Source organism: Bos indicus x Bos taurus, chromosome 1 (assembly GCF_003369695.1).
Source record: "Bos indicus x Bos taurus breed Angus x Brahman F1 hybrid chromosome 1, Bos_hybrid_MaternalHap_v2.0, whole genome shotgun sequence".
NCBI classification, from domain to species: Eukaryota; Metazoa; Chordata; class Mammalia; order Artiodactyla; family Bovidae; genus Bos; species Bos indicus x Bos taurus.
The window spans coordinates 134,795,201-134,820,412 of NC_040076.1; the positions used below are offsets into that span (position 1 = coordinate 134,795,201).

At 49.5% G+C, this 25,212-nt stretch overlaps 1 protein-coding gene across 1 annotated transcript in view; it reads left to right on the plus strand.

The window, feature by feature from the left end:
* Positions 1 to 25,212, plus strand: part of SLCO2A1 (solute carrier organic anion transporter family member 2A1) — an 89,365-nt gene that overhangs the window by 32,130 nt on the left and 32,023 nt on the right. Inside the window, exons 2-3 of the mRNA XM_027545666.1 lie at positions 13,403 to 13,540; positions 18,289 to 18,451. Coding sequence (XP_027401467.1) covers positions 13,403 to 13,540; positions 18,289 to 18,451 — 301 coding nt within the window. The remainder of the gene's footprint in view (positions 1 to 13,402; positions 13,541 to 18,288; positions 18,452 to 25,212) is intronic.

Consider the following 25,212-nt stretch of genomic DNA (forward strand, 5'->3'; position numbering starts at 1 on the left):
CCATTCTTCAAAGATCACTCTGGCTGCTGGCTAGAGAATCGATTGGAAGGAGGAAGGAGTGGGCTTCAGGAAAGCATAGACCCACCTGACCAGTAGTGGCCAGGTGGGCCTGCCAGCCTCTGGATAGAGGGCGGCAGTGGAGGCGGAGACACAGCATGGCCTGGAGCCTTGGTTTGAAGGTGAATCCGCAGGAGGCAGTGTAGGGTAACGTGGTCGTTTGAATTTCAGATACTGGTTGTTGGGAGTAAAGTCAAACTGTGTGGGAAGTAGGGGGTTGAGGTGGGAGGTCTGCAGTCTAGCATGGACTGGAGGCTTTGGCATGCCACGAGGGTGAGCTGTTTGGTGGATGAGCAGGATGCCCATGGGGTGTGTGTGTGTGCAGAGAGACAGACAACGGGGCTAAGGATGGAACAGAAAGAGCTCCCACAGGAATTTCTACGGAGGAACACTTACAGAGACTGCATGAGCTCGGGAAGCAATGGCATCAGAGATGCTGAGGGAAACAAGACTGGCAGGTGCTGCAGGACTCAGGTAAACCTGTCATCGGATTTGGCACTGGGTTTGGCAGTTAGGTAACCAGCTATCTTGATGAAGACAGCTTCAGTGGTGCCTTTTTTGCCCAAACTCTCATGCGATCAGGGTGCTGGGTGGAGCAGAATGATGGTGTCACTTGGCATACCTTGGGTGCTACCATTTACCAACTGTATGATAAGAGCATTTTGTAAGCTTAACTGAACCTCAGCTCCCTCGTCCTTAAACCAGCAGAATCGTATTTGCCTCTCAGGGGTATGAGGATTCACTGTATGCAGCAGGTATTTATTAGACATCTATTATATGCCAGATGGAGCAGGCAATGGCACCCCACTCCAGTACTCTTGCCTGGAAAATCCCATGGACGGAGGAGCCTGGTAGGCTGCAGTCCATGGGGTCACGAAGAGTCAGACACAACTGAGCGACTTCGCTTTCACTTTTCACTTTCCTGCATTGGAGAAGGAAATGGCAACCCACTCCAGTGTTCTTGCCTGGAGAATCCCAGGGACGGGGGAGCCTGGTGGGCTGCCGTCTATGGGGTCACACAGAGTCGGACACAACTGAAGCAAATTAGCAGCAGCAGCAGCAGCAGCAGCATGTGCCAGATACTCAGCCAGATGCAGAAGATACAGATCAAAAACAAGCAGACAAACTAATCATTACACAAACAAGGTGATGTGAGGAGAACTGCCCTTCATGCTTCCCTGTGGCCGTGAACCAGCCTTCTTGGGCAGAGGGGTCCCTCCTTCCTGGCCAGCTTCCCAGGATCCTGGGCTCTTCCAATACATGCTTCCACACCCTACTTTCTCTCTGAAAAACTCACTTCCCCTTCCTTGAGAGCAGGAAGGGAAGGGCTTAATCTGCAAACCCTTCAGGGAGGTGAGGGAAAATATTAACATCCCATCTTGTTTTACAAAGAATAGGAAGAATATAAAATAGGTGAAGTTTCTATATTAATACAGTATGAGTGGTGTTTTCCTGCCACAAATGGATTCAAAGTTTCCCGAATGGCGCCTTATTTCACCTAACAAATTACTCTTGTGCCAACTTCCAAAAAAAGACAAATGGTACTTGTTTTCCAAGAAGGAAAGCTTTTCTGACTTAAAAAATAAAAGTGACTTTGGAAATTTCTAGAGAAGAATTTGGACACATACTTACATAAATGTCAATGATAATTTTGTTTCAAAGTTTTTATTTTTCTGGGAACCCTTGAGCACCATGGTTCTAGTTAATCTAAAGACTAAATCACAGACTAAATTCATTTAGTCTGTGTGCTCATGTTTCATCTCTTCCAGAATTTTTTTAAATCTACGATTTCTGAAGCCCACGCCACATGTCCTGGTCACCTTGGGCCATCTCTCGCCCTTCGCTCTTTCATCCTCCTTCACAAATGCCACCAGGAGAGTCTAGACATCTGACTTCCTCGTGGCTGGGGCTGAGCTTCAGACAGTCACCACCAGGGAAAAGCCAAAGGAAATCAACTGCAGCCAAAAGTGTTTGAAGATTTCTGGTATCACTGCAGTGTCCCTTCCGCTGCCACGGAAATCCACATGTTTCTTTATAGATAGTGCTGATTTTTGTACATCCAAGGGCCCTCAGGATTCAGTCCTATCAAAGGCCTCTGCTAGTCACAATAACAACAAAAACTAGAGAATTATGTGGCTTGGGGCTTGCAGTGTCCTGTTCAATTTTCTCTTACCTAGAGGCCTTTAGGCGAGATTTTTTTTTTCTAAGCGAGTGGACTAAACTAAAAAATGGCTGGAAGATCCTGATCTAACCCAATTCCTTGGCGATCTGGATTGGAGAGGTCCTTGGCCCACCCCACACCCCCACCAAGCAGTGTGACCCATGGGAGAGACCACTGAAGTGCTGTGGTCCTCTGGGCTTGCTGTGGCATCTGGTGGACTCCCGGCCTCCACTGAAGCTCCAGTCCTCCGGAGAGCAGCTCCCACAGACCTCCGATGGCCGTTTGCGGTCGCATGAGGAGAACCTGCCAGACAGTAAGGTCATGGTGTGGAGAGCAAAAGCTAGTGAGAGGGTGCTGGGCAGAGACGCCTAGGGGCCTCCCCGATGGGCAGAATCAGAGTCTCAGCTCTCCAGACTGGCCACTGCCCTTTTTACGGAACAAGGAAGCCGTGAGGGGAATCTGTGTTGTTCTTTTTAGATTGTTCTGATTTTCAAACTTCCCAGAGCACCCAGGACCATGTCTTATCAAAGGCTTTGTCTAGTTTATGATAATACGAAAGATACTACTACAGGTACCTTCCGTGACTACCTCCCGCTTGGACCCTGGGCTGGCTATTTTGAATCTCTGAGCTTTATCTTGTTCAGGCATTCTTCCCACGTGGGAATGTACCTGATTTCCTGAATCACTTCTTAAAAGACATATTCCCCTTTGGGGCCACTGAACCATGGTTTGGATCCAAAGTCACACCCTGCTGAAGGTACAGGAGGGTAAGCAGGCGGATGGGGCTGAAGGAGGCCTTCACTCCATGACCCATCTTTGCTTTGCTTCCCTTCTTGGCAGGACAGGGGCAAGATTCCCCTCTCCCCTCCAGCTCAGAGGAGCCAACCCACAGACCTCCTTTCCTTTCAGATGCTGCCTCTTTGAGGTCATTGGAAACAGCCGGAAGTCACCTTTTCTGAGTTTCCTTCTTTGTCCCTATTGCATTAGGACCTCTTGAGCCTGGAGTCTCACCTCCCAGATCTTATCCATTGGGTGAACTTCCAACCAGGACTGAGAATGGGCTATGAGAGTAAAGACACTAAAAAAAATAGAAATATTTAGGTGGAGATGGAGAGACACCCTAAGCCAGCACCACTTTCCAGCCATGTGACTTCTGTTGGAGATAGACTGACCACTTTGGAAAATCCTAGTCAAATGAATGAGGTGTCAGGATGCACGAGTATCCTAGGGGGTGAGGGAGGGAAGGTTTTGGAGAAGAGCCTGGGCACACTTCTTGGCTTGACTACTTAGGCCCCTGACAAGTACATATGCCTTTTTTTTCCCTTTGAAAAAGTGAGGACAGAATTATTAATTTGTTTACTGGACTTAGCATCAGGAGGTGGGTTTGGTTCATAATTCAGGATGGCAGGCTCAGCATGTGTTTGTCTCCCTTCATCTCTAATACCCTCGTTAGGATAAGAGCAATGAATTAAAAAATTATGAGAACTAATAACAGAAAAAAGAAAAGTACAGGAATTATGAGTGGATGAAACACCCCAAAAATTTCAGTAAGATGGAGAGTGGTTGGAAAGTATCGATAGATGAGACAAAGTGGAGGAGAGTGGACTCTGAAGTGCATGTGTGGGGCTGACAGTGGGGGAGCCCCTGGACTTGGAACTTGGCACAGTCATGGAGAGCTGCAGGTTCAGAGTGGGCAGGGATGGAAGAAGGAAGAGATGACAGACAAGTGGAGCTGGACCTGAGGGGTTAATACAGCACAGCCCTTTACCTTAGGCTTCTCTCCATGCCTTGAGGAATCGTCAGCTGGTGTGGGTGGGCACCCAGAGGGTAAGCCCCACTGCTGGCTCCAGGCTTGCTTGCCACAAAGTGAAGTATTTATATCCAATAAGGATATAAATACTGATAGAACTATTAAAAGTTGGGGGGAAGAGGGAGAGAGAGGGGACCTGAATAAGTGAGCTAAATCCTCTTCTATCGTGGCACACAGTCAAAAGTGATAAATCAAGAAATTGCAAAACAAGAATATTATTTTGAGATATGTGGATGTAATCGACAGAAACACTAAAAAGAGTATGTCCCTGGACTGTAGTACTTGAGGTAGCCTACAGTTGAGCATAGCGCTGGCCTTGTCATTCTTAGTCCTTCCACATGACAATTTAAAAAAAAAAAATGTGCATGTGATACATTGAATTCAAAATAAAAGAAAAAAGTGAAAATAAATGTAAGTGGATTTGTGATTAAGTAGGAGGGATCCCAGCTGACCATGAAAAGGGGCTTCTGAATGGCAATGTGGCTCAAACCCAGCTGGGTTGTCACTGTGGCTGGGCAGCTCTGGTGCTGCCCAAGGGATGTGCGAGCCTCCAGCTGTTCCTGCCTCCCTGCTCCAGTCCACTTCAACCTGGTGAGGAGGATCAACAAGGATTCTGGGGCCAGATCTTGTCCCACACAGGTTGGAGGGACTAAAGCAAGTGGTACCTCTAAGACTCCTCTCTGACAGGAGAACTGTGATCAGCCATCCTCTGAGCTCTGCCTGCACTGCTGGGCTGGGCCAGAGTAAGGTTTCCCTGAGCTCTTCTTTACTCTTTCTTCTCAGTCTTCCTCCTTCCTTCCTTCCTTCCAAATAGCTCCATTTAGACTACTGACATCTGCTGTTTAAGGATGGGAACATCCTTGATCTAAACTGGGAGGTCACAGCCAGTGTCCCAGTCCAGTCCCATCTCCTGCTCCTGAATGGCTTTCTTCCCACTCCTGGTTCCCATAAGTGTGTTAAACTATCTCAGAGACATCACATCCTGGTGAGCCTAAGGCATCGGCTGAATTTTCTAGAGTTTTGCCTTCATCGGGATGCATGTGGACAAAATCAGACTTGGTTGACAGCAGAGTCAGTGATTAGATGGGTAGTAATCCTGTGAGGACCACATTTCAGAAATTCTTCTAGTGTCCCTATAATTCCAAGTAGGTGCTTCAGATCATAGTTCTCTGTTTAGTTCAGAAAAGAATGTCATGAACCTGCATAGCAGAAGAAACAATGGCTGGGCTGCACTTTGACCTTTTCTTTTCATCCCGAGCTCTAAGGGTGTCACTGTCTGTCCTAACAGTTTACCCTCACAGTCTGATTATTTACTTACACAGAGCTCTGCAGTTTGGCTGGGGCCTGGGGTTCCACTCTGAACCTTCACTTGGTGTCTCAGCATCTTTCAGCCATTCTTAGCTCTTTGGCAAAGGTGGTAAAAAGAGTCATCTCTGTTAGAAAGATCTTCATGACCACTCCAATCTCTCTGCTTCCTTCCTGTCTGAATTTCCTCTCCATGTTTGTTAAGATTGGAAAAAGAATAGAGCTGTGAACGTGAACAGTTAGATGTTTTAGAGCTTCCTGTCCACCACACCCTGCAAGAATGTTGTTCCCTTGCATTAACTTTCCCTTCGTACTTCCTTCTACAAGATGTGCCTGAAGACTTGTATAGTTTTAACACACACACATTTAAATATCTACTTGGATTTTGATGGTTTCAAAGTGAACTCTTTAACAGATTTATTCCAATGACACTGCCAACGCTCATAGTTTAAAAAAAAAAAACTGTTTGTGGAATTCCCTTCAAAGCCTCAGAAGATTATTTTGAATACCTTGCTGGTTGCAAATCATTTTGAAATTAAATTTTCCTTAAATCAACTTTATTGAGGTATAGTTTACATATTATAGGGCTTCCTTGGTGGCTCAGATGGTAAAGAATCTGCCTGCAATGCAAGGGACCTGGGTTTGATCCCTGGATTGAGAAGATCCCCTGGAGAAGGGAATGGCAACCCACTCCAGTATTACTGCCTAGAGGATTCCATAGACAGAGGAACCCAGTGGGCTACAATCCATGAGGTCACAAAGAATCACACACGACTGAGTGACTAACACTTCATTTCACTTTACATAATAAAGTGCACAGATTTTAAATGATTGATGAGTTCCTTTAGACTGATTAAAAGCAATGCTGAAGGGGAATTTTATAATGATTGAGGACAGACCGTTGGAACAAACCTGCAGCTTCCCAAATGGCTCCTCTGATGGACATATATTCTGGAAGAGAGTTCATCAGTTAGACTATTTAAAGACCTATTCATTCACTTGACAATGAATGAGCCCCAATTAAGGACTAGGCATTGTTCCAGACAAGAAGACATGGCATCTTAAAAAGCACACATCATTTTTCCTCTGTGAATTCTTCTGGATTTTGGTGGGGTGATGACCATAAGTGATAAATGTGTGATGTAATTTTAGGAAGCAATTCCGTTCACTTCAGTTGCTCAGACGTATCTGACACTTTGCGACCTCATGGACTGCAGCACACCAGGCTTACCTGTCCATCGTCAACTCCCAGAGCTTGCTCAAACTCATGTCCATTGAGTCAGTGATGCCATCCAACCATTTCATCCTCTATTGTTCCCTTTTTCTCCTGCTTTCAATATTTTCCAGCATCAGGGTCTTTTCTAATGAGCCAGTTCTTCGCATCAGGTGGCCAGAAGTATTGGAACTTCAGCTTCAGCATCAGTCCTTCCAATGAACATCAGGGTTGATTTCCTTTAGGATTGACTGGTTTGATCTCCTTGCCATCCAAGGGACTCTCAAGAATCTTCTCCAACACCACAGTTCAAAAGCATCAATTCTTCAGCACTCAGCCTTCTTTATGGTCCAACTCTCACATTTATACATGACTACTGGAAAAACCATAGCTTTGACTAGACGGATTTTTGTTGGCAAAGTAATGTCTCTGCTTTTTAATATGCTTTCAAGGTTTATCATAGCTTTTCTTCCAAGGAGCAAGTGTCTTTCAATTTCATGGCTGCAGTCACCATCTGCAGTGATTTTGGAGCCCAAGAAAATAAAGCCTGTCACTGTTTCCATTGTTTCCCCATCTATTTGCCATGAAGTGATGGGGCCGGATGGCATGATCTTAGTTTTTGAATGTTGAGTTTTAAACCAGCTTTTTCACTCTCCTAGGAAGTAATAACGCTATAAAAAGGAAAAAAAAAGTGGACTGAGGAGACAGAAAATGCTGGTGGGCTATTTTAAAAAGATAATACAGCCATGTAATAGATATTTATTTTCTTTTCCTTTTGTGAAGAAATCTCAAGACCCAGATTCTACCATTAGCTACTTTTAAAAGGGATGTGGAATCCTTCCATAAACTATATTCTGCAGAATGCTAGAGTCTGTAGACATTTCATATATATACAGGGGGTCACATGGCTAAAGAAGCCATGGAGAAAGTTGGGTAAAACAAAGCTAAAAGCAAGTCTTTACTGAAGGTTTTCTTAGAGACTTTAATATTCTGATACGAACTGTAAATATCCACAAGGAAGGATGGTAGCATGCAAAATTTTCCAAACTTTTTTGTCCTGGGAATCCTTTCAACTTGGGGCATCTCAAACAAGTGGTGACCTGCCTAACACATTGTGGGAAACTCTGTCCTAGAGTTTTCATGCCACAGGAGATGGGAAAGCAACAGAGAGGTTCAATTATTTGGGCAGGAGGAGTGAGAGGTGGAAGCCTGGGCTTATTAGCTATCTCTCCAGAATGTGGAGCACACGCTGTGGGTCAAGCAGGTCTCTAGGGCTTTAAACACAGACCCTTTTATGCAAACCTCCCAAGACAGCAGGAACAGGTATTGTCAAAGCTCCTGTTTGCCAGTGGGAAAACTGCTGTCAGAGGGTCAAATACATAGTCAGAGGTCACACCATTCATTACAGAGTCAGGATGTGAGCTTCAGCTTGTTTGAGTCCCAAACCCCAACTATCAAATCCCACGACACCATGTTGTCTAAATGGTAGTGGAGGATGGGTTGCAACCCCTTGAGCAAAGCTTTCCTTCTCCCACCAGTCCGTCTCCTTATGCTCATAAGCCCCATAGTCTCACAAGGGATGGATTTCTATCTGCCCTGTATGGTGTCAAGTGTTTGCTGCTCCATATTACACTGGCCATGGAGCTGCTACTGCTGCTGCTAAGTTGCTTCAGTTGTGTCCGACTCTGTGCGGCCTCATAGATGGCAGCCCACCAGGCTCCTCCATCCCTGGGATTCTCCAACCAAGAACACTGGAGTGGGTTGCCATTTCCTTCTCCAATGCAGGAAAGTGAAAAGTGAAAGTGAAGTCGCTCAGTCATGTCCGACTCTTCGAGACCCCATGGACTGCAGCCTACCAGGCTCCTCTGTCCATGGGATTTTCCAGGCAAGAGTACTGGAGTGGGGTGCCATTGCCTTCTCCAGGCCATGGAGCAGGCACTTGATAACTTCCAGTAGCCTCAGTTCTGTCCATGTAAGCTCAGTAGTGAAACCAGATGGCTGTGACCTTGAGCAGCTCTGGACAGAAATCTACTGGAATCTTCTCTCCACTTCTATCTCTTTACCCGCATCTTCTCCCCACCTTTCCTTCCCCTGAAGCCACAGATCTCATTCCTCTTCATCTGCTGAGTCCACTGGAACCTGGGGTCTCAGATACACACCAGCACTTCCACTGGGGCGCCTGTAAGGGACCCCAACCCGACAGGGCTGCAGTGAGTGAAAGCTGGCAGTGCAGTAGGCTCTGCTGGGGTGTGAAGTGAGAAAGGCGCCCTCTAGCTCTAGGTGGAGTCTTCCACGTCGTGTCTGAAGGGATTTTTGTATTTACTGGAAAAAGCAAAGACGTATCTTTCAGGAAAAGATCTGAGACAGATTTTTTTCCCCACCATCCTCACCTTTCTCTCCTCAGACTGCTAGGGAACCAAGTAGAGATTGTGTGTGCTTCATCCCTCAGTCAGGTCCGACTCTGCAACCCCATGGTCTGTAGCCCACCAGGCTCCTCTGTCCATGGGGGTTCGCCAGGCAAGAATACTGGAGTGGGTTGCCATGCCCTCTTCCAGGGGACCTTCCTAACCCAGGAACTGAACCCAGTTCTTCCGCATTGCAGGCAGATTCTTTACTGTCTGAGCCACCAATCAGCTGCTCGAGTAGAGATCAATCAGTCCTGTTAATTCATTACTGATTTGCTTAGAGGGAGACTGGTGTTTTTGAACTTTATCTGCAGTAACTTGGGTGTTCCAAACTTGAACTCCTGTCCTCTCTCTCCATCTGCACTTCCTCCTGGGCCCCCGTCTCACGCACAGCCTTGACCCCTTCCTGGCCCTCAGGCTGGAAACTCTGCCCCTTTTCTTCCACCTCAAATCAAGAACAAGAGCCTTGTCAATTTAACCTCTGCAGGAGCCTCTAAGCTGCCACTCCCTGCCTCCCCACTGCCCTGGACATTGGCCCAGCCCTCAGTGTCTCTCCCAGGCTGCTCTGACAGCCCTCAGCCCTCTTCTGGATGCCACCCTGAATGCCAGTCACATGCCAAGTCATCCGGAAGCCTCTGCGCAGAAGTCAGCATCAGGTGCCAGGACTTTCGGAAGCTACTTTGAACTGGACACATAGCTGAGCCCTGTGCTGGGCAAGGGAAGCATTGAAGGGTTATCCAGACAGAGATGGGAAAGATGATTTTGTAAAGACTGAGCAGAGATGCAGACAGTGCGTGTGTGCTGTGGGGTAGTGTGTGACCTTGATGAAGTTTGAAGGACAAGAGGTTCTAGCTCTAGTGTACATAACAAAGCAGCCCTAAACTTAGTGCTTAAAACAAAGGCAACATTTAGTTTTCTCATGGATCTGCCCTCTGTGGAAGGCTTGGTGGGCATAGCTCACCTGTCATTGAAGGCTGGAATCCTAAGCTGGCTACAGGCTGAAACTTTAACTGGATTTATAGGCTGGAACATCACCATGTGGATTCCCCCATGAGTAGGGAAGAGGGGCTTCCTTATAGTGTGATGTCTGGAGTCTAAGTTTCCATGAAAGAGCTGGGGGATTCACTATTAACTTTCAAGACTTAGCCACAGAGGTCACAGAGCCTCACTTCTGCTTCCTTCTCTTTTTCAGAAGCAAATAGGTCAGATTGACCCATATTGAAAGGAAGAGAATGCAGATGCCACTTCTTGATGGATGAATGTGATTGTCACATTGTAAGGGGTGTATGTGGGACAGGAGACATTGGTGTAGCCATCTTTGTAAAACATGATCCACCCAGCAGACTAGGGAAAAGAGGCAGTCAGAGTCCAGGACCCGTAGCATCATGGATGACTCTCCAAAGGGCATTGGTTTTCATCTTGTGAAAAGTGGGGAGCCAGTGAGAGGTATTAATCTGGGTGTAACTGGCTCACATTGCTGTTTGATAAAGCTCTTCCTGGAGTGATGAGATGGAAGACTGGAAGGCGGCAGACAGGAGATCTGTGATAGGCTGTTGAAGGAATCTGGCGGAGATAAGAGAGGGAGGGCCTGAAGCCAGACATAATCTGGAGGTGAGGGCAGGTCAAATGCAAGAGGCGCCAGATGAAATCACAGTGGCACCAAATGTCAGAGGTGAGGACCGTGCATCCAGGAGGATTTCCGGTTTCTGGCTTAGGGCACTGAGCAAACATGATGGGCAGTGAAGGAAAAACTGGAGAGGTTTCTGGGGGGAGGACATTGGACCCTATTTAGGAAGTGATTAGTCTGGGGGAGGGGTTTGAGAATGTCCATATGGACACGTCCAGCACAACGTGTGATGCCCTTGAGTGTAAAAACCCTGGGGGACATTCTGGAGCATAGTCTGAGATGTGGGCACCACAAAGGGGGTTTCCAGTGCACATGCACAGAAAGGGCACTGTCCAGGGACGGTGACTACAGACAATTTGAGTGGGGCAGGTTGGGGGGCGTTAACCTTCAGGGGGTAATCAGAAGAAGATAATCTGGTAAGGCATCCAAGACTAAATTGCCTGTATCCTGGACGTAGCAGGTGCTGCGGGCTTAGTGCCAGGCTCTCCAGGTGCCTGGCATGCCCGGTTCTGGGCCTGCCTCTCACACAACGGAGTAGCCATGGCAGGTTCCTGCCCTCGTGAGCCCTTGGTCTCCCCAGCTCTGAGGCGCTAGGATTTCCCGCCTCTCTCCCTCTCTGAACTTCTATTTCCCCATTCGTAAGAGAGACTGGATCATTTTCCAGAGTGCCTTTATCACAAAATGTGGAGAATTCCAGTACACGAAAAGAAGCAGAGCTGAGCCTCCCTGAGGAGGCAGGGGTGGTGAGTGGACAGGCTTCCTTCTGCCACCCATGAGGCAGATGGCTGTGACCTTGAGCAGCTCTGGACAGAAATCCACTGAAACCTTCTACTCACTTCAGTCTCTTTACCCGGCAGTCTCTTTACTTCTGCCCACCTTTCCTTCCCCTGAAGCCACAGATCTCATTCCTCGTCATCTGCTGAGTCCACTGGAACCTGGGGTCTCAGATACACACCAGCACTTCCACTGGGGCACCTGTAAGGGACCCCAACCCGACAGGGCTGCAGTGAGTGAAAGCTGGCAGTGCAGTAGGCTCTGCTGGGGTGTGAAGTGAGAAAGGTGCCCTCTAGCTCTAGGTGGAGTCTTCCACGTCGTGTCTGAAGGGATTTTTGTATTTACTGGAAAAAGCAAAGACGTATCTTTCAGGAAAAGATCTGAGACAGATTTTTTTCTCCACCATCCTCACCTTTCTCTCCTCAGACTGCTAGGGAACCAAGTAGAGATTGTGTGTGCTTCATCCCTCAGTCAGGTCCGACTCTGCAACCCCATGGACTGTAGCCCACTAGGCTCCTCTGTCCATGGGAGTTCTCTAGGCAAGAATACTGGAGTGGATTTCCATGCCCTCCTCCAGGGGATCTTCCCAACCCAGGGACTGAACCCAGTTCCTCATTGCAGGCAGATTCTTTACCAGCTGAGCCACCAGCACTGCTTCTGCCCTCTCTCCCTGGCTTCAGTGTCTCCTAGCTGATCCTGGCTTCTGACCTCTCAGCCCATCCTTCTTCCCTCTAACTTTGATTTGCATCACTGAGGGACAGTGTAAATTCCACGAGGCCCGCTGTTCTGGGGTGGAGGCCACAGCCTCCTCCTCCCGGGAGCCCAGGTGCAGTTAGATCTTCCCTTGACTTAGTGAAATTCAGGCCAACACAGGCAGCTTCTGAGATGGGTTGAAAAGACGGCAGACCAGGAGGGGAGTGGCAGTGCTTGGACAAGTGTCTGGTTTTGTGGTGTGTTGGCCACCTTGATTTGGATGTATGAGCAGGCAGCTTGGGCTGCACCCTGGGCTTCCAGAGGCTTTACATTGACAGGTTGGAGAGGAGACGTCAGTTCTGACCCCGAAGCCTAGAGTGGGGCCCCTGTGGATGGCTGGCTTGGCTTAACAAGGAAATAGAAATGAGGGTGGATCCCTGTTGCTTTCCTGAGATGCCAGCCCTTCCAGCGAGGGAAGAGCTTTGGCAGACTAGGAGACAGACTGGCACCCCACCCTTCCCTGAAGGACAAGTGCTGTCCTCAGAAGGGGCACCTCCAGGGGGTTTGGGGCTCCGAGCCTGCTCTCAGCCCAACAGCCAAGAACCCAGGAGCGCTGAGCGTGCAGCCAACTCCAGATGCCACGATCCCTCTCCACCCTTGCCACTGTGTATCTGCCCCGGTCAACCACGGAAAGCACATTTGCTTGTCACATTTACTCACACCCACAGGACCAGGCCTATGGGACAGGGTGGGATGCCTTTCCCAGGCCTTTATCTTCATCCAGAGGAGGAGCCAGCATCGGCACAAACACCTCGTATAAGAAGAGGTGGTAGCAAGCTGGGCTGGTGTGTTCACTGAATCGGCCTGGGTGAGAGCCCACCTGCAGCCTCACTGGGGTATGAGAAGGGAGTCTGGGGGGATGGGTGTCGATGGGGAAGGGGAATGGAGGCCCAGTCAAGAGGTGTGGAGCAATGTGACCCCCCTGCTTGTTTGTGACATGAATGGGCTGGGAGGGGGACCCTCAACCTTCATGGGACCCAGGAGGAAGGGCAGAGCTATCAGAGAAAAATCTGATCAGTCAGACCTTTAAGGATGCTTCTCCAACCCTGCGGTTTTCCTGCTGTGTGAAAAGAATGGCTGAAATGATGGGAATGACTGCCATGCCTTGACCAAGGTCAGAGATGAAACGGGTCTGAGGATGACAGCATTTCACTGGGACCACCTGATGGAGAACGTGTTCCCAACGAACAAGGGAGGGAATGGGTCAGGCTGCTGGGCCTCTGTGCCCCAGAGGGGAGAGCAGAAGTGGGCAGCAGGGCTCACTGTCCAGCGGCCTCACTGCCCAGTCTCCTCCCAGGTGTTCGTGCTGTGCCATGGCCTCCTGCAGCTCTGCCAGCTCCTGTATAGTGCCTACTTCAGGAGCAGCCTCACCACCATCGAGAAGCGGTTTGGCCTCTCCAGTTCTTCGTCAGGCTTCATCTCCAGCTTGAATGAGGTAAGCAGGATGCTCGAGTCCATCGGAACCTACCCAAGCATCACTGTGCTCACGGGACCCAGCAGGGGGCTCTGGAGGAGCAGGTCAGGGCAGGGGGCACACGGGGGATGGAGACAGCCAGATACACTTCCCCTGGCACCAAGCACTGAGCTGAGAGCCTCCAGAGTTACCTGACCTCCTCACCACTCCCCTGCGAGTGGGTGATCTGCACCTCCTCCAACAGGTGAGGGCACTGGGGTTCAACAAGGTCAGTGGCTTGCCCAAGGTGTGCAGGCCTGCTGCCTCCAAACTCCGTGCCTCTGGTTGAGTTCTGCGACCACCTACCAGTTTACATGGCCTCCGTCCATCCCCATCCAGGGGAAGATGAGCCGCAGGATGCAGGTGGGGAGCAGCTCTTGGAGGCCAACTCAATGGCCTTGACTCCCAGACGGGGTCACAGGTCTATGACTTCCTGTCTTTCCTTTCCATGAGGCCCACTGTTCTGGGGTGGAGGCCACAGCCTCCCCCTCCCAGGAGCCCAAATGCAGTTAGGTCTTCTGTTGACTTAGTGAAATTCAGGCCGACGCAGGGACTCTCATGGGCAGCTTCTGAAATGAGCTGAAAAGAAGGCGGGAGGTCTACCAGCAGCCCCTAACCACCACCTTCCGGCCAGCTCATCCCCCAGCCAGCTCCCTGCTGGAAATGCCCCTTTACCCTTCAGTCCTGTGCCCCCCCAGGCGCTCACAGCAGAGCCCCTCAGGAACCCTCCCCACCACCCCAGGGCAGATCCCCCTGCAGTCCTCACAGGAGGACTGCCTTCACAGAGGTCATGTCTTTTAGGCAGAAAGCCTACCCGATCCTGGTGGCCACACCAGATCAGAGCCCAGGTCTGTCTGACGGCCACCACCCCAGACCTCCCTCTGATCCCCAAAGCCCCTCTTCTACAACCCCCGCCCTGCCCTTTGTCCACCAGCCCTGCTCTGCTCAAAAGCTAGTCCCCAGACACACTGCTGGAATCTCTACTGCTGCCTCTCTTGACATGCGCGCTCTGCCTCCCTGGACTTCCTCCACTGTGATGGGCACACCCTTGCACACATGCAGCCCTGGGACCCATCAGTCATGCCTGCTGGCCTCATGGGCCTCAGATCCTCCTCTGAGCTCCCAGGCCCACGTGATATTTTCACTGTTTTCTGGATGTCTAATTTCTCTTTCCCAAACTCAGATGAGTTTTTCAACAATCAGGTTTTAGATATCCCTATGGGCATTGTTCGAAGCAAATATAAGAAAGTTAATTCCTTGAACCTAACAATCCTGTGTGTGTGCTTTGTATGAAAATGTGCATCTCTCTGTGTGTATATCTGTTTCTACATGTGTCTGAGTCTTTGTGTGTGTCTGTGTATGACTGTGTGTGTCTGTGATCTGTGAGTATATTTGTGTATCTGTCTGTGTGTACTTGTGTATCTGTGTGTGTCTGGATGTGTATCTGTGTGTGTTGAAGGCAAGTGAATGGGTGAATGTGTGGAGTAGGTAGGATAGGAACTCAGCCAAAGGGTCTTCAACAATCCCATTGATTCTTTTTTTTAAAATTTTTTGAAAAATTTATTATTTACTTATTTGGCTGCACCATATCTTAGTTGTGTCATGTGGACCCTTTGATCTTCATTGCAGCATGAGGGATCTTTATCTGTGGCATGTGGAGTCTAGTTCCCTGATCAGGGATCAAACCCAGGCCCCCTGCACTGGGAGTATATGGAGTCTTAGCCACTGGACCATCAGGGAAGTCCCAATCCTATTGATTCTGACCCCAGCATTTAAAAACAGACTAGGAAAGTAGGGGTCTTACTGGGAGAGCAGAGGGCAGCCAAATAAGACGGAGCTTCATGGTCAAGCTCGAGGCTCCCAGCTATTGGGATGGGCAGCAAGGAACTGGCCTGGCTTCTTGAACAGAGTCAGGGCTGGGTGTATAGTCAGTGAAGATGAACCCTCTGGAGAGGAGCCTGGGAGACACCTGAGGTAGAAGACGGTGCATCCTGAAGTCAGATGGCTAGGAGGCCTTCACTAAGCCTGGCTTGAGCAGCTAGGGGAGAAGAGGGCCCTGGTGATCCTGCAAAAGAAGAAAAGACAGGATTTGGTAGCTGCTTGCGCACATGATTGAAGGCTAAGTGAAGTGAAAGTTGCTTAGCTGTGTCTGACTCTTTGCAACATCATGGACTACACAGTCCATGGAATTCTCCAGGCCAGAATACTGGAGTGGGTAGCCTTTCCCTTCTCCAGGGGATCTTCCCAACCCAGGGATTGAACCCAGGTCTCCCATATTGCAGGCAGATTCTTTACCAGCTGAGCCACAGGGGGATTGGAGGCACCACAGACCAAAAGGCAGCTGCCTATCAGAAGCATGAGGGGTGTGAGAAAGAAAAGGCCTGGTGGAGGGGAAGGCAAACCCATCTGATCGCCTGGAGTGTGCAGCCAGCTTCCAGAGGTGGGAGCCTGCACGCTGCAGGCCAGTCTCCAAGCCAGTGAGGCCCAGCGGTGAGGGGAAGGGGAGACAGGGTTGGTTGGACCAGGCCGGCAGCAGGAGGGGCTTGGCTGGCAGGGAAGATGTGAGCATCTGCCAGTGAAGCATCAGCTTCACCTACAGTAGCCCTTAATGCCCGCTGTGGTTTGCCCTGGGTCCCTTTGTTCTGAGACATTAATGGGCAGGGATGTGTTACAAATGCTCTGACAGGAAGCCCACAGAGCTGTCTGGTGCCAGGTCAGGGCTGAGGGATGTGGCCTGGGCTGCAGAGCCCCTCCTCTCCTCAGCTAGAATTGCTGCTGCTGCTTCTTTTGTTTTTGTATTAAGGAAAGTAATTTTTTTCAAAGGAGCTCCACTGCTGAAGGGAAGATTGGGAACCAAGGGCTTAAGCCAGTCATAAGAGCCATAGAGGCCCAGGTCCCTCCAAGAAGCCAGCCAAGTCTGCTCTCAGTGCTTAGGGCTGGGCGCCCCCCAGTCCTTCCTGAGCCTCCCTTTGGGGCCCTCCACCATTCTTCTCCAAAACCTTGCAAGTCAGCCTCAGTTAGCTTAGCTGATATGGTCTGAAATTTACAATTACTTCCTGCAAAATGATAGGGAAACAAGAAGGGAATAAAATCTAAGAAGCATAACAAAGCTTTGTTTCCAGGTACTGGTTACAGAATGTCCTAGAACCACATCTGGCCGGGAACTGGCGCAACTTCTGAGTCAGGCTAGGCCTCCTCACCCACCTTCATATTCCCTTTCTCTGTGTGTCATAAACCATTCTTTTTCTTGGCCACACAGGAGGGGTCTCCTGGGTAATCCTTCCTCTTCTTGAAAAAGCCTACCATTTACTCCGTCATCCATTCATTTATTCAACAAACCTTTCATGAGCACCAAATGTGTGTCAAACACCATTCTAGGTGCTGGGGAGACAGGAATGAACAGACAGAAAAAAAAATCTCTGCTCAAATATCATTCTAATGATAAGTGTGACATTTACTTGTAGAAATGTGCTTCTAATCTCCTTATGGGGGTTAGAAGCATATACAGAACAAGGAAAGCTGTGGGCTGGCTGAGCTCCCAAGACAAGAGCTGAGGTGCGGAGACTGAGCTCAGAGAGTTGAGACATCAGAGAGGCAAGAAGGAACCAGCCAAGGAGACTGAGAAGGAGCAGCCAGGGGCAGCAACTAGGAGATGGTGGTGTCAGGGAAACTCAGTGAAAGGAGGGTTTTAGGAAGAGAGCAGTGGTTAACTGAATCAAAAGGTGCTGAGAGATCAAGTGAGAAGAGGATTAGCCAGTGGGCTTGGCAATGAGGAGGTCACTGATGATCATGGGAAGAGCCACATACCAAGCCTCTGGTCCCTATTTCCTGAGACAGGGGCACCTGCTTTAATAGCCAGAAGGAGACTGTGGCATGGACAGGGCGGGTGCTACGCGTGCTGACATCCAGGGCTCCTCTGGCTCAGGCGAACTTACTTTCTGGGGTAGATGACCATCTTGGAGTCAAGGTCAGATCTGCCAGCCCCTCTTTTACCATTGAGGAGCCTGCTCCCCAGGCTGGGGCCTTTGATTCCCCTCTTTGGTGGGGCTCAGAGAGCACGCCTTCCAGGGAGCACCAGCTTGAGTTACTGGTGTTTCCAGTTGGGAAGGGACTTGGGGCACTTTAATCCTCATCCCTTATTCACAAAAGTGGAAACCAACCCAGGGAGAGCCAGGGCTGATTAGAAGCAGAGCTTCTGGGGCAGAAACCCACTTCTGCAAGGGGCAATAAACCAGCGCAGTTAAGACAGGGCACTTTAAACTCAGGTCATCCTGGTTTGAGCCACCTCTTGACCTCATGGACACAGCAAGTTACTTAATATACTGAGTCCCAATTGTGCCATCTGCAAAATGTCTTGCTGCATGCTGAAATGAGATAGTACATGTTGCTTGGTGGTTATTCTGACTATGAAATCAGAGTCCTTAGGGACTTTAGTTAGAGAACATGCACTGTTTCTAGGAGCCAGCCAGAATAGGAGGCTTTCTTGAATTTGGCCCCAAAAGGTTTGGCCCTAAGATGGTTGAACTTCCCGTGGTCTCTAGATACTTCCTTTGGTCTGGCCTAGAAGGCTAAGGCTGGGAAGGGTTTCTGACAACAGGGAGAAGGAGCTCTGCTTGAGCCCTTAGGTCACACCAGGCAGCTTCTTGCCTCTCTTTTTTGCTGGTCAGGTCCACTATGGGTGGGTGAGGACATAGCCTGTGTCTCACTCGGCTCCTCTGCTCTCTCTGCAGATCAGCAACGCCGTCCTCATCATCTTCGTCAGCTACTTTGGCAGCCGGGTGCACCGTCCAAGGCTGATTGGCATTGGGGGTCTTCTGCTAGCTTTGGGGGCCTTTATCCTCACCCTCCCACACTTCCTCTCAGAGCCTTACCAATACACCAAGACCATCATGGGTAAGTGGCCTCCCATTACTGCTTCAAGGGAATGAGGGTACATAGTTCTGTGTGTTCTGACTGTCAGATACAGTCTGGGGAGGAAAGCCAAGGAAACTTTCTGGTGGGATAGGACAGCAGAGCTCAGAGTGGTATCCATTGCCCAGAAGCCCCCCTGCCAACTTAGTGAGACACCCCCTCAATCCTCCTGTGCTTTTGGTGCACATTTAAGAATGTTTTGCTACATTCCAGTCAGGAAAGACTTCTACCCTGTGTTTTTATAAGTTTCATAGTTTCACATTTACGTTTTGAGTTAGTTTTTTATAAGGTTGTTTTTCTTCTTTTTGCATATGGATGTTAAATCCTTTAAGCATCGTTTGTCAAAAAGACTCTCTTTTCTCCATTAAATATTTTTTGCATCGTTATAAAAAATCAGTTGGACATTTTTTAAAAATAAAATAAGAGACACATTTTTAATTTATTTTTCACTGTGCTGGGTCTTCCTTGTTGCATGGGCTTTCTCTAGTTGCAGTCAGCAGCGGGGGCTCCTCTTTAGTTGTGGTGTGCAGGCTTCTCATTGCGGTAGCTTTTCTTGTTGCAGAGCATAGGCTCTAGGGTGTGCAGGCTTCAGTAGCTGTGGCCCGGAGGCTCAGCAGTTGCGGCTTCCAAGCTCTAGAGCGCAGGCTTAATAGTTGTGGTGCATGGGCTTAGTTGTTCCATGGCAAGCGGGATCTTCCCGGACGAGGGTTCAGACTCTTGTCTCCGGTACTGGCAGGCAGATTCTTTACCACTGAGCCACCAGGGAAGCCCTCAGTTGGACATATGTGTAAGGGTCCATTTCTAGACTTTGTCTTCTGTTCCATCAGTCTGTGTGTCTATTCCTTTGTCACTGCCACACTCTTGATTACTGTAGCTTTACAAAGAAGTCTGAAAGCTGGGTAGTGTGATTCCTCCAACACTATTCTTTTTCAGAATTGCTTCATCTATTCTTATTCATTTGTCATTCCATGTAAATTTTATAATCGGCTTGTCTATATGTTAAAAAAAAAACCTTCTGGAAGTTTGATTAGACTTGTATTAAATTCGTAGGTCACTTTGGGGATAGTTGACACTGCGTCTGCCAGTCTGTGAATGCAGTATGCATCACTGTTCAGTTCAGTTCAGTTCAGTTGCTCAGTCATGTCTGATTCTTTGCGACCCCACGAATTGCAGCACGCCAGGCCTCCCTGTCCATCACCAACTCCTGGAGTTCACTCAGACTCACGTCCATTGAGTCAGTGATGCCATCCAGCCATCTCATCCTCTGTCGTCCCCTTCTCCTCCTGCCCCCAATCCCTCCCAGCATCAGAGTCTTTTCCAATGAGTCAACTCTTCTCATGAGGTGGCCAAAGTACTGGAGTTTCAGCTTCAGCATCATTCCTTTCAAAGAACACCCAGGACTGATCTCCTTTAGAATGGACTGGTTGGATCTCCTTGCAGTCCAAGGGACTCTCAAGAGTCTTCTCCAACACCACAGTTCAAAAGCATTAATTCTTCGGTGCTCAGCTTTCTTCACAGTCCAACTCTCACATCCATACATGACCACTGGGAAAACCCTAGCCTTGACTAGACAGACCTTTGTTGGCAAAGCAATGTCTCTGCTTTTGAATATGCTATCTAGGTTGGTCATAACTTTCCTTCCAAGGAGTAAACGTCTTTTAATTTCATGGCTGCAATCACCATCTGCAGTGATTTTGGAGCCCCCAAAAATAAAGTCTGACACTGTTTCCACTGTTTCCCCATCTATTTCCCATGAAGTGATGGGACCAGATGCCATGATCTACGTTCTGAATGTTGAGCTTTAAGCCAACTTTTTCACTCTCCTGTTTCACTTTCATCAAGAGGCTTTTGAGTTCCTCTTCACTTTCTGCCATGAGGGTGCTGTCATTTGCATATCTGAGGTTATTGATATTTCTCCCGGCAATCTTGATTCCAGCTTGTGCTTTTTCTAGCCCAGTGTTTCTCATGATGTACTCTGCATATAAGTTAAATAAGCAGGGTGACAATATACAGCCTTGACGTACTCCTTTTCCTATTTGGAACCAGTCTGTTGTTCCATGTCCAGTTCTAACTGTTGCTTCCTGACCTGCATATAGGTTTCTCAAGAGGCAGGTCAAGTGGTCTGGTATGCCCATCTCTTTGAGTATTTTCCACAGTTTATTGTGATCCACACAGTCAAAGGCTTTGGCATAGTCAATAAAGCAGAAAGAGATGTTTTTCTGGAACTCTCTTGCTTTTTCAATGATCTAGCAGATGTTGACAGTTTGATCTCTGGTTCCTCTGCCTTTTCTAAAACCAGCTTGAACATCTGGAAGTTCAGTCTTCACGTATTGCGAAAGCCTGGCTTGGAGAATTTTGAGCATTACTTTACTAGCGTGTGAGATGAGTGCAATTGTGCGGTAGTTTGAGCATTCTTTGGCATTGCCTTTCTTTGGGATTGGAATGAAAACTGACCTTTTCCAGTCCTGTGGCCACTGCTGAGTTTTCCCAATTTTCTGGCATATTGAGTGCAGCACTGTTACCCTTACATTTTAACAACGAACCATGATTTAGCAAACTCTACAGCTGATGAGTGAGCTTTCCAGGTTGGTCAGTGGTAAAGAATCTGCCTTCCAAGGCAGGAGACATGAGTCTTAAAGGCTTATGGCTTAAAGCTCATAAGCCTGAGTCTTGCTTCAAGTAGGCGCAAGAGGAAGACAGACCCAAGCCTAGGGGTCTAAGCTCTTTCCCTCTCCTTGATCTAGACAAAAGATCTGAGGCCAGCTCAGAAGGAGAGTCAGGATTTGCTGGCCACATCGGAAAGCCTTGTGCCATGCCCGCTCCAATGCAAGATCCCAGTCCTTCCCCATCGGCAAGAAGAATGGGGTAACGAAATCAGCAGGGGAGCCCCAGACGCTGGGGCCAGGCTGCAGGGAGGGCATCCTGCCAGGCGCCACACGGTGGCCTGCCTAGCCTAGGGCGGGCTCCCCCAGCCTCCCCTAGCCTGGGCCATATACCAAGGGCAATGGCTCCGCACAGAGCAGCCACCAAAGAGGGTGGGTGGAGATGGGCGGGGCTCTGAAAGCAACCCCTCTGCCCCTTGTTAGGGATGGTCAGGTGGCTTGGGTCCTTTCCACCACCATCCTCCCTGCTCCTAGGCAAACACTCCAGCTTTTAGCCCACCTCTAGGGAGAGAGGAAAGAACAAGACTTGCCTCTCAACCTGCAGGAAGGAAAAGCTGGCCAAGAGAGTGAGGTCCTTGTGTTTTTGTTTGTGTCGATTCTATTTGCAACAATAGGACACAGTCCCTCTCATGCTGGCTGGGATCAGAGCAGCAGCTGGAAGTGCTCAGGGCTGGGCTACCTTCAGGGCATCTTCATGTTGCCAGGGGCTCGGGCTAAGGAGGACTTTGGCCCAGGAGCCACACTGTGGGACCTAGCTGAGGCTGTGGGTGCCAGTGCAGCGAGGGCATGTACTATGCTAATATGTGCAAAAATATTTATAAAGTTTCACTTCATGGGAAAATTTTGAAGTATGATTCTTCAAATGTATTCCTATGGGAACTTCAGTTTTGAACTATGCAAGACATCAACAACAAATGAATTTCATTAAATGCACCACCCTGAAGGGTGACATGCGTCTGGACAGTCCTATATCCGAAGCTGGGCTTTGAGACCCCTTAACAGCATGGCCTTGGGCCACTTCCTTCGCAGCTAAGTCTCAGTACCTCCCTGTATAAAATGGAGTCTCCCTCGCCCGGCTGCAAGGACTGAAGGATGTGTGCTCTAAGTTTAGCCCAGTGGCTGGCACATGCAGCAACTATTCAGTGGTGGCCTTTATAACCAGCGGTGGTGGGGACAATACATGTATTATGCTGGGTAAACAAGGGTTCCAAATGAGGAAGCGCCTGCTTCCTATGGAGTGTCTGACAGCTCCCGGCCAACAGGCTGGGCATCCTTAGGGTATCTGACTGCAGCTTCTCCCTGGTCCTCACCGTCCATCCGTCCTCTGCTCTAGCTGGAGCACGGCCCCTCCTGGGCATATCCTTGCCACACCTTCACATGTGAGGCCATAGGATTTCTCTTTCCTGAAGCTTAGGCTGCTGTTCTGATCCGTTCCTAGACCCTTAAGTTGGAGGTACCTGGTAATGGGGAGAGAGAACAGAGAATTTCAAATCCCAGCTAAGCCATGTAGGTGCTAAGTCTCCTCAAGCAAGCTGCTGTTCACCTTTCTGAGCCTCAGTTTCTTAATCTGTAAAGTGGGAACAATAAATTTCTCCACTTTTCAGCATGTTCTAAGGGCAAAAGTAAAATTAAATTGTGTAGATAAAGTGCTTGGCCCACAGTAGCTGTTCAGCACACTTCTCTTTGCCTGCCCTTGATGTGGTATGTGAAATCTCTTACTCATCAGCAGTGACCCCTGGACCTGGTATCATGTGTTGCCTGCTGATTCTTTCCCTTTGGAGCAGAGCTGCTCCAGAAATGGACATGGGAAATGAAAAGTGTTTTAGGAAAAACAAATTAGAGATGGAGCCATTGTGGGAATCGCAGAGACCTTTAACAACTAATTGCTAATTCTAAAAAGGCCATGCAGACGTTTTTGAGTGTTTAGATTTTCTAAATGTCAGTGGGGTCCGGAAATATGCCTGGCGCCTTTAGAGAAAAGACTAGCCACCGAGCCAAAGCCTCTAAGACCACTTCTGGAATGCGTGGAGAAGTTGGGATAGGTGGGAGACAGGCCAACAGGAGACCATTTCCCCCGGGAGACAGAAGTGTCTTCGGAAACCAGTGTCTGGGAGGAGTAGGTGTAACCTGGGAGAGGTCCTGAGCCAAGGCCAGAGGGAAGTCAGCTCCTCGCAGACAATGGATGCACACGGGAGGGGGTTTCCTGTGGGAACTGTGGGGTCGGGGGAGTCGATGGTATTTTTGGAGCGGTCAAGAAAAGAAAGGGAAGAGTTGCTTTCTAGTCCCCTATTTGTGAAGTTGCCAGCTCCTCACCCATGCTTGTTCATCAAAAGTGGCAGGAGGGTGGTGGGAAGGCCTGGGGACAGGAGCCTCAGGCCCCTGAGTGACTGAGCCCCTTCACTGGAGGATGCTCAGCCCCGGAGCAGAACCCATGGCACTGAACCCCAGAGCCACGCAGGGTCCTGGCACTGAGGGAACTGCTCAGGGATGCTGAGCTCAGGGCTGTTCAAGGGGCAGCATCTGGCCATGGGGTGAGAGGGACGTGGTGGGGAAGGAGTGTGTTTTGGGGGTGTATGGGAGTGTGTGTAAGAGAGGCTGTTCTCTGTGGTGGTAGGTGGCTGTACGTGGAAGAGGTGGGTGTGTAAGGGAAGAAGTGCATGTGTGTGTGTGTGTGGGGGTGTGGGTGTGTACCAGAGGTGTGGAGAGGGTGGGGGTCTTGTGGGTGTGGAGGTGCAGACAGGGATGGACGTGGGGGAGCAGCCTGGCAGGGGTTGGGGTCCTATACTTACATAAATGTCAGCATGTGTGTTGCGGGGTGTAAGTGGGTGTATGGTCGCACAGGCTGGCCAGTTGGAGCTATTTAACCTGAAAAGGAAGAGAAAACAACGAGGGGAAAGTCACAAAACACATGAGTGTTATTAAGTCAACTGAGAGGAAAATATTCCCGAACTGATGAGCACAACGAAGCTAATGAGACTTGATGTGGAACACATTTTCAATACACAGTATAGGAAGGACAAGAAATGAGTGTGGAGACACGACAGAAAACACCAGGCTGCTGTGTTGCCTGTCAGGGGATGGCCGGGAAAAGAGCTGGGGCCACAGAGAACGGGCCTCTCTGAGAGATAGCCCCAGCAGCTGACCGGAGAGTGCTTGCCTCTGTTGTGTGGCAGAGTCACAACCCTTGTTCTTCTGGGTCTCCAGTACAGGCCCCAGTAGAGACCTGAGCGTCACTCTGCCTCCCCTGGAGGCTTGTTCATCACTTCACTTGCTCAGGAATGAGGCTGGGGGTATAGGCCTGCTTGGGTCTGGAGGGGAGGGGAGGGACGCCTGTGAGCCAGGCTGCACCCTGCGTCCTGGCTCCTCTGGGAAGAGGGCCTCTCAGGGACCCGTTGTGGACTGTCTGTCTTGGGCCCACCCAAGGCAGGGAGGTGGTTTCCTGAGGAGAGTCCACACTCAGACTGGAAAGGAAGACTGGTTACTATTCCAGAGGCTGTGATCACCCCAGGAAAACTGTCAGGGGGATGGCCCCACAGAAGTAGGGTGCCAGCCCCTGTCCTGCAAAGCACTATGGTTTGAAGAAACCATCGAGGCCGCCTCTGAGGACCCCCCAGGGGACACAGGGAGGAGCTCCTGCTCTTTCTCTAAGGGAACAAAAGGACTGCAGGACCCAGAGCTTGGATTGGCCTCCGTCAGGGAATGTAAGTAAGGCTCAGAGATCTAAAGGGGGAAGCAGCCAAGAACAGTCAGGTTTTTGGAGGCAGGGAGCTCATGGAGGTGGAGCCCCCTGGTGGGGTCCATGCCTCTGTGGAAGAGGCTAGAGAGCTGGCTGGCTCTTTCAGCCCCGTGAGATTGCAAGAGAAAGTCAGCAGTCCAGCTCCCACCGGAACCCCAGCATGCCGGCACCCTGATTTTGGGCTTCCTGTGTCCAGAACTGTGAGAAACCATTCTGCTGTTTGTAAGCTGCCCAGGCTGTGACCCTTTGGTATAGCAGCCCCCATGGACTCCCTTAGATTCAGTCCCTTTGTTTGGAGCCCCTCCTCATAACCTTGGGTCTTAATTTTGAATTTTCAACCTTTG